Genomic DNA, 18,392 nt, shown 5'->3' on the forward strand with positions numbered 1-18,392 from the left:
GCGGCCAACAGTACTTGTTTTATTTACATTATAGAGTTGTTAATTGGTAGTTTTTCCTGATTCCGTCCCCCAACAACACACACACACTTGCTCCCACCATTGTAATTTTGATGCCAAGAGTGAGAAAACTTGTTCCTGGTGACAAGTTTAACTAGCAAAGCTGTGGATGATTGATGGGGGTAGAAGCACTTACGTGAACATCTGTGGTGCAGCGCGTTACACCACCTCACAAGCAGTCCGGACTCCAGACGAAGTCACTTTTCATTGTAAATATTATTTTAAGCTAAGTATTGTAAGTCCTTCAGTGAGTCAGTCCTTACTTCCATGATGATTTCTGACCGTGCACTTCGGTATGGATAAATAACCCACAATGAATTGTGCGCTTAACCTGCCAGTGAAACTATCCATCCATCCATCCATCCATCCATTTTCTGAGCCGCTTCTCCTCACTAGGGTCGCGGGCGTGCTGGAGCCTATCCCAGCTATCATCGGGCAGGAGGCGGGGTACACACTGAACTGGTTGCCAGCCAATCGCAGGGCACATACAAACAAACAACCATTCGCACTCACAGTCACACCTACGGGCAATTTAGAGTCCAATGAATGCATGTTTTTGGGATGTGGGAGGAAACCGGAGTGCCCGGAGAAAACCCACGCAGGCACGGGGAGAACATGCAAACTCCACACAGGCGGGGCCGGGCATTGAACCCCGGTCCTCAGAACTGTGAGGTTGACGCTCTTAACCAGTCGTCCACCGTGCCGCCCCCAGTGAAACTATTAATGTGTAAATAAAAAAGTAACAACAATCAAATACACTTTTTACGAACGAAAATAACAAAAATAGTGTGGCGACAGTGAAGCCCTGCATTTTTTTGCACTTTTATATTTACTTTTGTATTGGGAATTATTCTTTTGTAGAATAATTAAGGAAACAATCTTGTCTTTAAGGTTTTTTTTTTTTTTTAATGCAAAGCTATTTACTTGATATAAACACAAAGAGACAGAGGGAGAAAATAGAAGCAGAAAGAAAATGCAGAGGAGAGCGAGGGGGGAGATGCCCGGCTGTCTTCTTGCTACCCGCACAGTCTCTGAACTCGCAACTCGAAAAAAGGACAGATTGTAAGGCAGGTCCTTCAGTCAGAGTCAGTAAATTTCCATAATCAGGACATTGCCACCAGCAACACAGCCAGCTGTGGCAGCCCGCTTGGGATTTCCTTGGATGAGACAAACAATGGCTTGCTGCTTTTAGCAAGGCTAGAGATCTCACAGAAGTTACACCAGAGATCTGGAACAATAAATACATTATAAAGGTAAGGCATTTACCAGTTTACTGTACATTCACTGTGGATTGTATCGTAAACAAATGACATAACAGCTGTAAACAATGACCTTACAGTAATTTTCTTCAATACTTTACAAAAGAAGAGGTCTGCCTTTTTGGTAAAATCCTACTGGATAGATGGGCTACTGCTTCTTCAAGTCATCAGCCACAAATTATTGCTTATTAAGAATCATTATTGATCCAATAGTAACTTGATTTGAGGAAGTAACTACTGATTACTTGCCTGGGTATAGTAATGCGTTACATTATTCAAAATGGTGGCCATTTGGGAGTACCGGCATCACAGGCCATTGCACAAACGTACTTCGTGTGAGGGGCGTGTGCACACTTCTCCGGTGGATTGTTTTTCGAGTCGGCAGACTGTCGCCATCAAAACTAGGAACCGGAATTCCAAAATTGGGATCATTCGAAGAGGAATGTTGGTCCGGTCCCAGTTGATTCTCGAGACTCAATCCCCAACCCTATTACTGACCCAGAGTTCAAGCAATAAATGGATTTTACAGTAAAACTGCTAAAAATGGCTTCTGATTGACCACGATGGTTTGGAAAGGGAGTACATGGAATAAGCTTCACTGAAGGAGTTCGACTACTCTAAAGCCACATAGAGTTCACTTTGATACACTACGGTACAGTTTGGTAGAGTAACTCTCGATCTGACATCATATTTTGTGTTTTTCATTGTCAACACTCTAGTAACAGTTCTGCTGATCCATCAACTACAGTGTCTATCTCCAAGCTACACAAGCGTACTGTTCTGGGCTGCAGATGAAAAGTTAACAACTTTTGACAAATGAAAGACAAACATGTACTGTATGCTGTGTCAAACAGAACGGCTGTACTGCTTTAGGGAAATGGCTTGGTCACAGGCCAGGGATTGAAACACATGGTACTCTGTGGGCCAAACAAAGAGAATCCAATAGATATGAGGCCTTGGGTACAAATACAATAGGTGAAGGTAATAGGGGGGTGAAGTAAATTTTATTTTATTTTTTTTAAATATTGAAGTATATTAATCCATCCTCACTGAATTTAGAGCGAATTGAACAGACCTCCTAAATGGAGATGATCAGGATTCTGTATTGGTTTTGACAAACCATTAACTCACAATAACGCCTACGGGCAATTATACTGCAATAAACCTAAGAAGCATGTTTTTCGTATCCTGAAGGAAGCCAGAGTACCCGGAGAAAACACATAAGCACAGGGAGCACAAGCAAATTTCATAAACATGTTCCAACAGATACTCGAACCGAGATCTCCTTTGAGGAAGACATGCTCACCACTATTTCACCATATTGTCGTAACTAAAATGAAGAACTTAATTTTTCATTAAAAAAAACGATAACATTCTCACCAACCAGCAGAAAAGACAAAAATGGTGTGATATATAATGCATATGCTGGGCCAGTCGTTGACGAAAGCAGCAAAGCGACGAAAACATTAACGGTAGTGTTTCCTGAAACATTCAGTAATAGTAATTTAGAGTCTTCAATAAACCTAACAGATGATTTTGGACTGGGAAAAAGAAGGTTCCCACAAAGAAGCCAACGTCATACAATTCATACAATTTTAAATTCACATCAATTTCAGCATCCATCTGGAAATCTTGACACCCTCAACTGACTCATCGCGCTTAGGCAACCTAATGTGGTAACGATAAAGATACGAGACAAAACTACTACAAAAAAACAAATGAAATACGTCATAATAACCAGAGAGTTATTATGATTAGTTGTTATTAAATCTGTGCAAATTGCAACAGATGTGTTTCGCTAGTAACAAGTTTTGCTCTGACCAACGAATCAGGACAGAAAAATGCTTAACTTATTGTGGGTGAATTCGAAATCTGATTGGTTAAAGAAAAAGTCCCATTGCTAATACAGTTTAAGTAAGCGCTTCCCATATTTTATGTGAAAAGAAATCTCACAGCACACCACCAAACAAAAAAATTCCTCAAAAAGTGGATAGACAGGTTCATTGCCATTTGGTGGGAGAACATTTAATTGTTCATGATATGTCGCTGACATAGATAGAGGAACAGAAATACTATCTGATATGATATTATTTGTAGTTCAAGTAAAAGTAAGTAAAAAAATATTTTTGGACTAATTAAGGGAAATTGGACAATTTCCGGTGGCACGGTGGCCGACTGGTTAGAGCGTCAGCCACACAGTTCTGAGGACCCGGGTTCAATCCCTGGCCCCGCCTGTGTGGAGTTTGCATGTTCTCCCCGTGCCTGCGTGGGTTTTCTCCGGGCACTCCGGTTTCCTCCCACATCCCAAAAACATGCATTAATTGGAGACTCTAAATTGCCCGTAGGTGTGAATGTGAGTGCGAACGGTTGTTTGTTTGTATGTGCCCTGCGATTGGCTGGCAACCAGTTCAGGGTGTACCCCGCCTCCTGCCCGATGACAGCTGGGATAGGCTCCAGCACGCCTGCGACCCTAGTGAGAAGAAGCGGCTCAGAAAATGGATGGATGGATGGATGGATGGACAATTTCCCAAAGCACACCTGGTGATCACTCATGGCACACTGTGCCACGGCATACTGTTTGCAGAATCGTTGGTTTAAGTTTCATTGTCCAGCGGTGATGGTCTTGGGCAGATTAGATTGACATGGCAACAACAGAGAGGCTGAAATTAGAATGGACAAAAAAAAAAATACAAACTCCACATACACGTACTACTGGAAGCTGTGCAGAGAGGAGAAACGTGAAGAAATTAAGAGAATGGATTGGTGGGGGGAAAAAAAAAAAAAAAAAAAGTATTCATGGAAGAAATTTAGGTTGCAACTAGGTCAGTGCTTGTGATGCTGTTTTGTCCAGCAGAGAAGGCCCTTGCTGGACTTGACGGCTCACTACTGAGAAATGGTTCGCATGGACAGACGTTGAGAGAAACAAACAAAAACAAAATAAAATATCTGGGTCATTTTGTAAGAGTGACTGACTTTGGGCAGAAAAAACGTCGATAGGTCAGTGCTGAGTACTCGTCATTGGGATGCAGTTGAAACACTGACCGTAGGGTGAGAAACTAACGACTTAGATCAGCGTCGTTGCTATTTGTGTCCGTGTATGCTCAGCAAGGGTCAGCAAGGGGCTGGGGGCTAACTTTACTGTCCTGTAGCCGACTGACAGCTGAAGTTGCCAGTCAGTGCTGCTCCTTCAAGCCACCAATCGTTCACTGGTGGAGCCCGATGGCCTAAAATAACCTGCGTGTGTGTGTGTGTGTGTGTGTGTGTGTGTGCGCGCGTGCGTTCCTGCACGCGCGACTGTGCGTGCGCGTGCACTTTTGCGTGTGCTTGTGCGTGCGCGTGCGTGTTTGTCGCACTGCTTCTAATAATAGAGGTAGTCCGCCTTCTCCTTTAAGTCCCTACTTGTTGCTTACTCTAATAAGAAAAGAGCAACATAATGGTTATCAAAGTGTTTCTCGCCACCTCGTCGGGATCCACGGCGGTAAGTTTGGACTTTTATAATTGTTTTATTCTCTTCGGAAGCGAACATTCTTTGCCGTTTTCTTCCAAACGCAATGCAACGCCAGTCGCCTTTCAACAATTGAACATGGATCTATGTTTGGTAACCCATTTCTGGGCAATGCCCAGTGTCCACATTCGTGACTCGATCACTTTTTGGCATTTAATTCGGTTGGGGGGGACTGCTCGCATGCGAGGGGTCGGGCTACAGCGTGCAGCGCCTCAACCGGTGTTCCCCAACCAAGGCACATAGTTTACATTAGAAAAGAAATCTCTGGCACGCCACCCAGGGCACCAATTTACAAAAAGTACCTTCTGCCATCAACAGCATTTCATTGTTCTGCCTGTCACAATACGTCGCTGGTATTAATAGATGACAAAAAAAAAAAAGATACATGTAGTGAATAAGAATTTTCACGAAAATTCTTATGAGGGAAAAAGTGATATTGGATCATTTCCAATGGCAAACCTGATGATCTTTAACAACATATTTGTTTTTATGTGTACAGCATATGGAAAACATGATATCATGTTGACCTAATAACAAATATACGTCATTTAGACCAATGGTTCCTGACTTTTGTTACCATGGAACACGCATTTTTCTACTGTCGGTTTGTCGCGACCCACTTTTACTGCAGTTCGGAACGATAAAGAACATGCATTGTTCAAAAATAGTATTTGTAAACATGATTATCGTATTTTTAAACACAATTACTCATACATGTTAAAAGTGCCTTTCAGAACACCTTATTAGGAAACTGAGGATGAACATAAATGCATGTGCAAACTGATCGCTTGTTGAGAATTACTGAGTTACACAATATTGCTTCGTATGAGGCGGTACGGTGAGAGACTGGTTAGAGGGTCTGCCTCACAGTTCTGAGGACCGGGGTTCAATCCCCGGCCCCGCCTGTGTGGAGTTTGCATGTTCTCCCCGTGCCTGTGTGGATTTTCTCCGGGTACTCTGGTTTTCTCCCACATCGACATGGTAGGTTGATTGAAGACTCTAAATTGCCCGTAGGTGTGAATGTGAGTGTGAATGGTTGTTTGTTTATATGTTTGCCCTGCGATTGGCTGGCAACCAGTTCAGGGGGTACCCCGCCTCCTGCCCGATGTTAGCTGGCATTGGCTCCAGCACTCCTGCGACCCTTGTGAGGATCGACGGCTCAGAAGATGGATGGATGGATGGATGGATTATTAAAAGTCGTATTACTGTGCTTGACCTTGAGTGCTTTGGGTCCAACAAAATGAAGTTGTTCCTCTGCTTCCAGATCAAGAAGAAGCAACAAGATGTGGTGGGCTTCCTGGAAGCATTGAAGGTGGACTACACTCAGCTGGACATCGCCTGCAATGAGGAGAACCGCATGTGGATGAGGCAGAATGTACCAGAGGAGAAGAAACCGTCCAATGGCATCCCACTGCCCCCTCAGATCTTCAATGAAGAGAGCTACTGTGGGGTTAGTGGAAAATACCAAGAGCATTGTGATGATTATATTACTTATAAATACGTCATACAATGATGGTATTAACTGATGAAAAAATAATTTGATATTTTTATTCAGGACTATGAGACATTCTTTGACGCCAAGGAAGACAACTCTGTATATGCCTTTTTGGGATTGGCCCCTCCTCCTGGTTCAAAGGTCAAGACAATTTTTTAAAAAAAAATTCATTATCCTTCCTTGTTTTTTTCACGTTCAATTGTTCTCTTAACACTGCGGTGGTCTTTAAAATGTTCTGATTGTTTTACACTACACCACAACATTTGGTATACTAGCACAATCTACTGAGAGGTGGATGAAAGATTCTACCTTGACAAAAATGATTGCCATCAGCTAATCAACTTTGACTTTCTTTCTTACTGTGGGTGTAGTTTGCATCGTTGTTGACCTGCACCGCATGATAGTGACAGCTGTTTGTAATTTTTTTTTTTAAATATTTTTGAGCAGTACATCTGTATCAATCTGAACATGATTATCTTTTACAGAGGCATCTTTTTTTATATACAGTTCCTGTATTGGGTCTCAATTGATCACTTAGTTGTGCCAATATCAGGTGATTCACATATGCAAATACAAGATGTCTTATACATTTTGAAAATGTAGACAGCTGAGCAGGGCTGAAATATATATATTTTTTTATAAATGTCTGCAATGTGCCATAAATTTAAAGAAAACTGGTAAAGAAATATATTAATTTACAAGCACTACAGTTTCAAAATACTGTACAGATAAAGTGGGATAGTTTCTCACCCACAAATTCTTACTGTTTTCAATAAAGCACATATTTTAAAAATACATACAGTATATTTAGGCCTACATACAGTATTTTATTGAAGTATTTATAGAAAATAAAATGACATGTTTTTCCTTTATTTTCAGTTCAGCAAACCGGAATAAAGTAACATTTATATCAAATATACTGTGCTTATTACTTTTACTTACGCATGCATAATGGAATGTCATTATTGTTCTTTACAAAGGCAAACATTTCACTTAGCTGGTAATGTTTTAATGAGACCATGTTCATGAAGTGGACAGGACTGTTCCTCCCAAACTTTGTTGCCTTTCTGTTTACCTGAATTCTTTCCTCAACACAGGATGCACTGCAGGCCAGTAATGAAGAACACATAGTGGAGAATTGCACTCACGCTGAAGAAACCAATCAAGAGGGAACCCAAGATGACTTAATAGTAACGTTTTATTGATGCATGCTTCCTTTCCAACCGCACGTCCTGTCAGCTTGAACACGCGCTCACTTTCCTTCAGGTGCACCTGTCCACTCATCACATTAACTATTCTCTATGTGTTACTCAGTGGCTGAGAATTTTGAATTCAAAACCACTAAATACACCATCACTGTGCTCACAATGATTAAAAAGGGGTTTAATGCACGTACGGTATATTATAAGATATTGTCATGTTTCTTCAAATAACATGACAATTGGGAAGTATTTTAAAAAAAGACTTTCTATGAGCTGACCATCTACCCTTCTGATCTGCTTCTACTTCCTTTCCAGAATGTCTCCAGTGCCACTCACTCACTTTGCATTTAATTCATAACCAAACCTAATTTATTTACCCTGATCACCAGTTTGTTGTTTTCACTTTACAAAAAGGAGGTTCCAGAGGTAGATCGTAACGGGGACGCATATGCAGATGAGGACGAGACAGAGGAAGGCGAAGGTGGTGAGGGGGAAGATGTAGCAGAGCCTGAAGAAAATAACACCACGGAAGGAGGAGGAGACGAAGAACCCGAAGACAGAGTAACTGATGACCTCTAACTTTATTTTGCTTTTCATCCAAACATTCCTTAGATGCTCTGTTTTCATGCTCAGCATCTCCAAATTCCCTTGAACATCCTTTTTTCCCCTTTACTAACCTTTGTCTTCTTTCCTGGTTCCTGTCGACTGCATCTCCCCATCAAGTATCTCTACTTTGACTTCTTTACTAATCCACAAACCTTATTACTCTTATAGTTAAAGTACTGGGATGTTTTACTGTTTTTCTTTTGTTCTTCTTCCTAAATGTCTCAATATCTAACTGTTGATGACCATGTAATGTAAAAAAATTCCTTAAGTGTCCTTGTCAAGCTGTGTCAGCAGGTCCTCACAAATACTGTGTTGTGTGCAATTTTGTTAGGTCAATTTGCAACTCTAAGTCCATGTTATCTTTCTGTTAACAGGGTCATGCAGAGGAGGATGAAGAACAGGTATATCTATTTTTTTCTTTTAAAGTTGCTGGAAAAATCTAATGTTCTTATCCTCTACAGTCCAATTTCCATTCTTGGTCACATTTTGAAGGGCATTTGTTGCTAGGTAGAATTCATGTGGCACAATCATTTGGTTCCCCAAGCCCAGTAGAAACGAGTCATACAGTGCTCACGCTTGCAATCGTTTTTTTCTTGGCAATTTGGGGAGGAGTTGTGTTTGGCTGCCCCACACAGCAGGGAAAGAACAAGAATTATGCATTTCAATGACAGATCTGTTAAACATAAAACGAGTATTGTTCAAACAAAAGTAACAATCCACTGATCCTGATGCACAAAAAGATCATGCGCTGAATGTCTTTCTCTTTGTGCTGTTTGATTTTCCACTTTAACCTTATAAACTGATAAGACATAATCAAACATAAGTTTTTCATCTGCGTTATGGTTGATATCGGAAAATAAAAACGAAAAGCCTAGATCCGGGCATATGCAAATGTGCTCAAAAGATAGGAAGATATTTGTTTTATCAGTCCTTTAATTGTGGGGAAATTCACATATTAAAAAATGACAAATTAGTATCGCTTATTCTGTGCTCTTCTTTTTGGCCTTACATTACTCCATTTTGTTTGAAAACTCTAACCATCTTTTCCCGTCCCTCTGTTAACGTGGAACCTCTAGAGTCAAACACAACCTTTCTGTGAAGCTGCTGGACTTTTTGGGATTTTAAAATACTTTAAAAAACTTTTTTAACAATAGATAGGAGGATGGAAATAATGCAGTATGTTCCCATTGCCAACATTAATTTCCGGTAGAGGCAATGTTTTAAGTGAAATGTTAACAGTTACAGTAACTGTCATACAAGTGTAAAAAGAGTCATCAACCACTCTTAGCAAAGCGTAAAACCAACAAAAAAAACCCAGGGCCCTATTTTGTGAACTGCGTAAATCCTGTGCGGTGGGTGGTGCAACTCTGCGCCAGACGTGGGTTAGACTGGTGTTTGTAATGTAGACGAGCGCAAGCCAGAGGATCTGAGAGTGGGCAGGCTGTGCCACACTGCGGGTATGTTTACAGCCGACATCAGCCTCCGCAAATCAAAGGGGCTCCTCTCATTCCCTTTAAATGGGGTGCAACTGACAGTCTCGATGGTGACATGGCACCGCATTCTCTATGCGGAAGAGGACGATGCATAATTGCAACGATCCGTGTGTGAGTGGAGCATTGTCACTGCTCTTGGCCGGTGTGGCAACAGACAATGTAAGCGGGTACCCTCACTAAATACAGGATGACCTGGTGATAACCGCTGGTGATTTACTGTAAATATGTCCGTGGAGCTCAGTATCTGTCTGCCTGTGTCCCAATCAAATTTGCCAAAATTGCGTCAGACCAGCGGCGATATTCTGATATTGCGCCGGGATTTGGACATGGTCTCGAGCAGTTGCAAGTTTAGACTGACTTTTTGGCACTAAATTGTCACTCTGCCGGGCGCATCTCAAAGGACACACCCTCGCTGCACTGGAACAACCATCTTGGCGCAGACCGGCCTGTCAAATTGGCAAACGCACAGCGAGATCAGAAAATCAGGATCCGCCGGCATGTGCGCCCTGCTGCAGATGCGATGTCTAAAAATAGACACCTCAGTCTTAACTGTAATGACAGATCACAAAGGGTGTAATGTATAATGTAATAAACCCCTTTGCAGATCTCAATCTCATTTCATAACATTAATTATCACACAAGTGTGAAAAGAAGTAAACTGTTACCAATGAAACATTAAGACAACAAAACACTCTGCCTTAACTTCGACAACAAGCGACGATGCGTATGTATGTATGTATGTTGAAATCTTTCTGCTTTGAATGTGAGTCATTTCCTTTCACTGTACATTGGAACCTCGATAGAATGGACTAATAGAGGCGGGGCGGTCGTCCGATATTGCTGACTGTCCGTTACAGTGAAGCACTTTTTCTTTGAGGCCATATTCACCCATATTATTGTACAGTACAAAATTATTGTTTTTTAGGTTTTTTTCATGTCCTAAAAGGCCCAGTACGCTACAAAGTTATTGTAAATACAGTAAATATTTTTTAAATAAGCTTGAAAATGTTTGGTAGTTTCACATTTTATCCAAACTTACCACTCCGGTGTGCTTGGTCATGGTGACATTATTGATGTACAGTACTCATCATGGGCAAATCGCTTTCATTAGCCGCAAGGAATTAGTGTGCTTCCTGGTTCCAAAGCTGTTGGCGAAGGCGAAAGGCTTGACAAAAAAAACTGTTACTATACCAAAGATAGCGTGTTCCAAACTCCATGCCACTCTCTCTCTCTGCTCTAAGTATGATAGACAATAAATATAACCATTGTCACATGGCCGCCACGTCAATGTCCCACATTCAACATGGCCACCAAGTAGGCAAGGGAGGTTTTAGTATTATTGTATATCTATGAACCGGAAATACACCACACCCATTCTCTGCTTGCATTGGGCCACAGTGCCAATAAACAACAGCGGATAATTCTGGAACTGACAGACCATGTCAACGACATTTTAAGTGACAAAAGGAAATTGTTTTTGGACACATTGTTCAGTCCCGACGGTTTATTTTATCCAATATCCGTTATATCGGGGTCCGTTTTATCGAGGTTCCGATGTATATGAATCTTTCTCACATTATTCTTCTCTAAACACAAAAAGAGAGACAAAAAAAACCACACGGATGTTGTAGAATTTGTGGACTAGAGAAATGCGAGGTGTGTGAGAAATGTTCCAGGACTGGTGGCACAAAAGATATAATTCATACCCAAACTACAAACTATGAGTTTTCCCCTTCACTGTGGGCCAGACAATTTACCAACTCGTCTATAAAGAGATATTGCAGCATTTGCTTCTTAAGTGTGTGAGTAGAGGCGAGCGTTTTGGCAAGACAACTGGTGGCTGCTTCATCATGACAACGTACCTTCTCACATTGCTCTGAGCATCCGACAGTTCTTGGCCAAGCATAGCATCGCCGTCCTGGCGCAACCACCCTATACTCCGACCTGGCTCTGTGTGAATATTATATTTTTTTTTATCTTGCCAAAGCTCAAGGGGTCATCACGGAAACCCATTTTGAAGAGGTGAGTGACATAGAGATGGCCAAGATGACAGAGCAGGGCATGATCCTTCTCGGATTACATGAAAGTGGGGCAGACAAGGCTTGGAATGTGTGTTTGACTTGAGTTACTTCAAAGGGGAAAACTTGTAGTTTGAATTTGAAATATATCTTTTGTGACACCAGTCCTGGAACTTTCCTAACAGACCTCATCACTTCTTGAGCTCAGTGATTGTATTTTGTTGTATTTGTTTAAGGATGAAAGCGCAGCAATATTACGGTTATATGACCAGGCGTCACTCAGTGTGGTCACCCTGTTCCAGTTTCTCAGGACACACTTCATTTCAGACATTCATGTTGTTTATGGGTGTGATGTCAAGCCCGTGTGCAATTTATGCAAGACCAAACAATCCTTCAGGACATCTGGGTGTGTGAAGACTCAAATCTGGAACACAGGGCAGTTAATTGTCTTTATAAATTTTGTACCTTAAGGTTTGAACAACATAAAAGGAATACATAAAGGAAGCAGTGAACCCCAGTGTTTGAGGGGGATAGGGACCACAAATACCAAAAATCTGCATGTAATTGACAACCATAAGTATTGCATTGAGAAAACAAAAATAGTGTAGATATATTATTATTTTGTTTTAAACCCAAACAATTATTGAATAAGCGTTTTTGGGGTTGGTTCCCCCACATAAAAAAAGCAAAATGAAAAATAGGAAAAAAAAAAAAAAAAAAATTAAAAAGAAAGAAAAAAGGAAAAAAAAAGTGCAAATAGGTGACTCCGGATGTCGAGTATGCCGGGGTCCACTGAAATGAAAAAAACAAAACAAACAATGAATATATTTTAAAAAATGCAATTCCCTTTAAAACAATCTTTTTATCGTGACTTTAGAGGTATAGTTTTCCTGACACTTTTGGTTACATTTCAAATTCTACGACTTCATGGATGTTAAATTTTCAAGGTTACACTAATTAGTTGTCAGATTGTCATGAATCATTCAAACAAACTATGATAACTGACCACAGATACATTTTAGTCACATGATTTCTGTATGCACATAAATGCCACAAATACTGTACATGCAACACAACTTTATTGACACAACTTGTTTCTTGCCTCTTCATGAACGCTGTGTGTGGCCTCATGTCCATCTCTCGATTTGCTTGCCCCAAGAGGAAGAGGATTTGCAGTCAGAGGTAACTGCTTTGACCATCATCCCTTTCTTCAGTTGCCCTCTCAACTAGTTACCACGTGTTTGGGTTTGAGGCCACAGACTTCTTTGCAGCCTATGTGGCTTTGAGGATTTTTGTCTTGCGATGGTCCTTCCATTCATCTTTGTACTGTGTGTTACTTTTCTTTCACTCCTTTTCTTTTTCATGTTTTTCTCCTCTTCCCCCCCCATCCTCTAACATCATCTTCTTCATTTCAGTCCCGTTGGTGTCTCCTGACAGCCTCAACTCTCCTATTATTTATTTATTTATTTGTTTTTTTTAATGTAGAAGACTCATCTCCAATATAGTGCATGCCTGTGCTGCTCTTTTGCTCCCCATAGCCTAACTTGCAGTCTTTTATTATTCCTTATAGGAGGAGGAGGAGGAGCTACGGCAACTTGAGGTAGAAACACTTTATTTTTTTATTTTATGTCTTGTATAACTTATTTTGCATCGCCCCTTCACTTCCCATCACTTTCTCCCTTTTCCAGTTCATTTCCAAATGATATTAACGTCGACACGATTAACCATATTAATTTGGTAATTTCCCTTCTGAATTGCATTTAAAGTCTTACTTTGCAAAATTAATTGGGCAAAAAGACACAAAAGTGTGCTTATCAAGTAAAGTTCTAATAGACATAACTGTTGAATGGAGTAATATTACAAATGGTTCATATATTTTGAATATCCAATATGATTTTGTGATTGCTTGTATTTATAGTTGTGTAACAAACTCCAAAGCACTCAGAGAAACCTTAATAAAATGCTTAGGTACTTACAAAAAGAGAAGAGTACTTTGTTTTGTAATATCATTTCATCTATGTACTTGCATTATAGTATTTTCAATAATTTTATTAAATATTCATGAGAAATAGATATGACAAAACAATTAGTTTAAATATCCTTATTTTATATGGGATTTATTCAAATTAGTAATAGTTTCCTTTTTGCATTTCTGTTTGTATTCATACGGAGGTCAAGAATTTAGTAGGATATCCATATTTTGTTTCTTTATGAGGGAATTTATTGAAATAAAAATGGTCAAACCGCTCAAGTGCATTGACATGTTTTGTTATGGCGAATAGAGTAACAGGTTTCCCCATATTTTTGAGTAGGACAGGTTTTACAGATAAAGTGGTGCTCATCCTTCAGTTCAAGTTCAAAAATTATATTCTCTAACCTTTACTACAATTTCCTACTAAATGCTGATGAGAATCTGTTGAACACAAACACATGCACATCATGCACTAAAGTTGCGGTGTCAATATTAAAAAAGTGACCTGCCCGACATCTTGTTCATGTTACATTGTTACATTGACATCTTTTCATTCATACCGCAAGGACAAAACAACTTATCAGTCTCTTGAAAAAGGCAATCAAGTGATGCATTCACTTTCTCAAGTCCATAATAGTGACATACAGTAGTGATAACATTGCCCCAAAGCAGTGCGCGAAAAAAGGTTGTGTTCTTCCCTGAGACATTCCAACTTCTGGTCTTTTGCCACACACGCTTCCCTGCTTTGCTTGGCTGCTTTCTTCTCATTTGATTTAAAAAAAAGAATCTCTTTTATCACTGTCAAATCTTTTTTGATGCAGGCTGAAGAAGAACAAGTCATGTGGTAGTTTAGTCAATCGGCTGTAATAGTGTTTTTAAAAAACTATTTTTTATAAATATATATTAATTTTCATGTTCTGTACTCTATTCTCTTCTCTTTTTTCTGTATGTACAGTGTTCCCTCGCTATATCACAGTTCACCTATTGCAGATTCAGTGCATTGCAGATCCCCCCCATATTCATATCACGCAAAATTCACCATGTCATGGGATTTTGAGTGTAACTGTACTGTATGCTGTAATTTTATTAGTGGTAAGATAAATGCCTATAATATGAAAAGTATTTAAAAAAATGAAAGAAAAAAAGAAAGAAAACATATTACAAGTAATAAACTGTATGGAGTATACAGCACTCCTGTGCATTACTGCACCTGTATGTTTAAGACTTGAATGTTTAAGAGTATAGAAAGTGTTTACAAGAGTACTGTAGAGTAGAGATTAATAAGAGTCTGGGGAGGGTCATTTTAGGGTTTTTTAAAAAAAATGTATAAAGAATCCAAAAATCATGTGGTCACTCCCTCGAGGATTTTTCCTCTCGCGGGGGTACGGTTCCACGATAAACGAGGGATTACTGTATTCTGCATGCCCTGGATTTATGAATTTGTGAAGGCCTATAAGCATGATGACTGCAGCAATACTTTTTGTATCTCCTATTCGGGAGAGTAATGTTACATGCTTTTAAAATGTGACCTTTTTACCATGCACATTTTTTAACACGGCGTTATTTCATTTTGTATGTAGGAGGAGGAAGAGGCTGACATAGAAGAAGAGGTACCTGTACTGTCTATACTGTTTTTGTTTGCGGTGATGTTGTTCAATGCATATTGCGCTTGGCTTGTCACTGAGATGATATCCTTAAAGATACTGCTTTTGCACCTTTGACTTTTACACCTTTTGGCTATAGAACAAATGTAGTTTACCTTGGTGTCCATGAATTAAATGGTACCTGGAGGGAGAGAAATTGACTCCGACATAAATTTAACTTCAGTTTTCACCCAAGGCTCCAATCTATACCGAGCCGTGACTGGTTTGACAACATTGCATGCATTTTCACTGCCAGGACAATGTTCTTTTTCTGTTTTGATACCTTAGGAGCAGGTGGAAAGTGTTTGTTGTGCTGTTCTTACCCGCCAGTGCTCATGAGTTAGGACATGTTTACTACTGAGGTTGTAACCTTTTGTTCATTTTTTTCCCCCTGCTGGAAGGGTTTTGTCCAAAAAGAATATATTCGATGGAGCACCTCTTGGTTTTGGGCAAATATCTGCTTTACATCCCTTAGTGGACATGAGAGACTGCCTTCTACGCTGAAATTATGACTTTCTCTTTAAAAGAAAAAAAGATCACCACTGCTATTATATTGTTTCGTCTTCGGACATTTTGTGCGTACTGTGAGTGACTGCCCCAATGGCTTTGCCCATGCCTCACCAGTGCTACTATACTACCACTATATTGAAGTTGTCTTCTTGTAGAATGACATCTGAGGGAGAGCTATACATACGTTAGGGTTGTCTTTTATTTTCCTCATCTTTAAAAAAAGTAAAATAAAAATTAATCAAATAACCACTACTATACAGTCATTTCACCGTCCTGCTACCTACACTTTGGATTTACTATTCTGCCCTTCTCTCTCTTTCTATGCATCCAACAGGGAGAAGAAGAATACTTGGAAGAAACACAGGTAGTAGTTGACTCCTAGTCGTAGTATTAAATCCACTAACCACATTTTCATCTCCAGTATATGAATGTGTGTTTCTTCCAATAGGAAGAAGAGGCTGAGTAGTTGAAGCAAGGGAACACTGACACCCTCCAATTTTTGGTAAATGTAATCTCCCGTTCTCTACCACTGGGTGACAGTAGAGTTTTATTTACATTGATGAGCCACAACATGTCCAATACAGTCTGATCCAGTGTTAAGAGTTGTATCAGAAATTACTCCTTTGCAAAGATAATGAGGCCAGAAACCGTACACATTGCTCCCCCCATTGTAAGCGTTGTATAGATGACTTCAGAGCAATCTGATTGGAGGCTAAGTATTCACACGATACCATGGAAACAGTAGTGGATTGACGATCAGTTAGTCACATAAAGAAATAATAGAAATGAATGGATCTGTTGTCAAACTGAGGTCATCACACCAGCAATACATGTGACGTTTAAAGTAATATTTCTAACATTCTTAACTTCAAATTGAAACTAACCAGTGTCTATATTGATGCGTGAAACTAATACATATTGTATTCATCATCAAGCCATGTTGTACAGAGCAGCCCAGTCATACACGTACTGCTTTCCTACATCTTAAAAATGCCCTTTTCCTTTTGTATGGTAATATTGCACTTTGTGGTACCCATCTATGGTGGTATTTCGTATTTTTTTCTGAAAATGAAGTTTGAACTCAAAATTATAAGACTGCTTGGATGTTGAGCTTTACATTTTATTTGAGGCACATGTCATTAGCGTGAGCATTGGTCTCAACATTGGTCGGTCACTTTGGCTCATGGAAGCCAACTGAAGCTCATATGCTAGCAGCTTCATTGAGCACAAAGATGCCTTTAGGAATATCTGTAGTCACACCGAAAGAACAAAAGTCTCAATTTTTGTGAGGCAGTGATGGTAACTATCCTACATAATCCCACTGTGTCGAGCCTCTCTTTTAGTTAGTATTTGCAAGTTGGGCTGTTGTGACCCACTCAAGGAAATATGCAGGTTCTGGAAGAGCGAGCTTTGCAGAAATTGCACTCCCTCCCGAGCCCTGCGAGCCCCTGTCACAGTGCGTTAGTGGAAGCTGCCAAGTGAGATTCGCATGCGCCCGCGGAAGAGTGGCCAGATTGGGTGGCACACTCACTGGCAGAGTGGTGGCGGCTGTCTCCGTCATCACATCCACTTGGGAAATGAGTGACCTTGTTTTTTTTGTTTTTTTTTTGCTCTGTTTGTCCAGCCTGAAGGAGCCTCCTGTGACATCTGTCCCTGACCCCAGACCATTGGCCACTTTGGCTCCTTCAGGCAGCATCTTGACTCCTCCCCCAAGGCAGCACTGGACCCGCCATGAAAAAACAAAACAAAACACTGGTCATGTGCTTGAAGATGTCAAGTCAAAAGTCCTTTTCCTCCCTTTTAACTGTAACAATGGATTGAATTTTTATATTTTACATTTAGAGACTTTAGGCCTAGCAAATACAGTATGTGCAGAGTAACATAGTGCTGCAAATACAGTATGTCTTTAATGTTATTTTGACAAACATTTCGCATGTTTTACGTTAAGACACAAATTGAAGCTGGTATACATTTTCTTGTTACCTCAATTTCTGTTTATGGGTTTAGACTCTCTCTCCCTCTCTTTAATTTTATTTTTCAGGTGTTTTGTCGATGCAAAGCATGCAATGCAATTCACACAGCTGCATGGATAGTACTAAGTAAGATTTGTAATGACGAAGACATGAGCGCATCCTGTAAGACTAAAAGCTAGTCTGCCATTACAATGACTTCTGGCAATATTGTTGTCGAAACAATGCACTTTGTTAAAAGAAATACGTGACGAAGACGGGGATGCAATTGTAAATGCAATAAAGCGAAAGTGATTTTAAAAAAGATCCCGATTATGTGGCTATATTTAGTTTTTTTCATATTTATAGATCAATGGAGCACTGTTCAAAGCCTGGCAAGAGTGATGGGACCAAACAGGTTTCATTTTTGTTATCATCATTTGCCATGTCTCTATGTTATGCCAGTTTGGAGGGTAAATTAGCCTCTTATCTGCACACACCTCCCCAAGAAAATGATTCCGTTTCAATTAATAGTGAAGACAGTTTCATTGGGGTCTGGGGTTTGAATCTTGACTGCGGCCATCGTGTGGAATTTGCATATTCTCCTCGTGTTTGCGTGGGCTTTGTACGGCTAATCTGGCTTTCTCCCACATTCCAACACCATACATGTTGAGTTAATTGAA

General features: G+C 40.1%; 1 protein-coding gene across 5 annotated transcripts; it reads left to right on the forward strand.

Annotated features, from left to right (window-relative positions):
• Window positions 1-1,231: 1,231 nt before the first annotated feature.
• Window positions 1,232-17,986, forward strand: sh3bgr (SH3 domain binding glutamate-rich protein). 5 transcript variants are annotated; one of them, XM_061682385.1, is made up of 12 exons: window positions 1,232-1,310; window positions 6,086-6,271; window positions 6,377-6,457; window positions 7,414-7,506; window positions 7,933-8,079; window positions 8,499-8,525; window positions 12,797-12,817; window positions 13,206-13,235; window positions 15,188-15,217; window positions 16,095-16,124; window positions 16,209-16,262; window positions 17,385-17,986. In XM_061682385.1, the coding sequence occupies exons 2-11, from the start codon at window positions 6,179-6,181 to the stop codon at window positions 16,224-16,226; spliced, it is 570 nt and encodes a 189-aa protein (XP_061538369.1). In that variant the 5' UTR covers window positions 1,232-1,310; window positions 6,086-6,178; the 3' UTR covers window positions 16,227-16,262; window positions 17,385-17,986. The 5 variants fall into 5 exon arrangements, with proteins under 5 accessions (XP_061538369.1, XP_061538365.1, XP_061538366.1 ...); XM_061682381.1 differs by lacking the exon at window positions 1,232-1,310 and adding an exon at window positions 4,681-4,794; XM_061682382.1 differs by lacking the exons at window positions 1,232-1,310; window positions 12,797-12,817 and adding an exon at window positions 4,681-4,794.
• The last annotated feature ends 406 nt before the right edge of the window (window positions 17,987-18,392 follow it).

This window comes from Phycodurus eques, chromosome 7, assembly GCF_024500275.1.
Source record: "Phycodurus eques isolate BA_2022a chromosome 7, UOR_Pequ_1.1, whole genome shotgun sequence".
In the NCBI taxonomy this organism is placed as follows: Eukaryota; Metazoa; Chordata; class Actinopteri; order Syngnathiformes; family Syngnathidae; genus Phycodurus; species Phycodurus eques.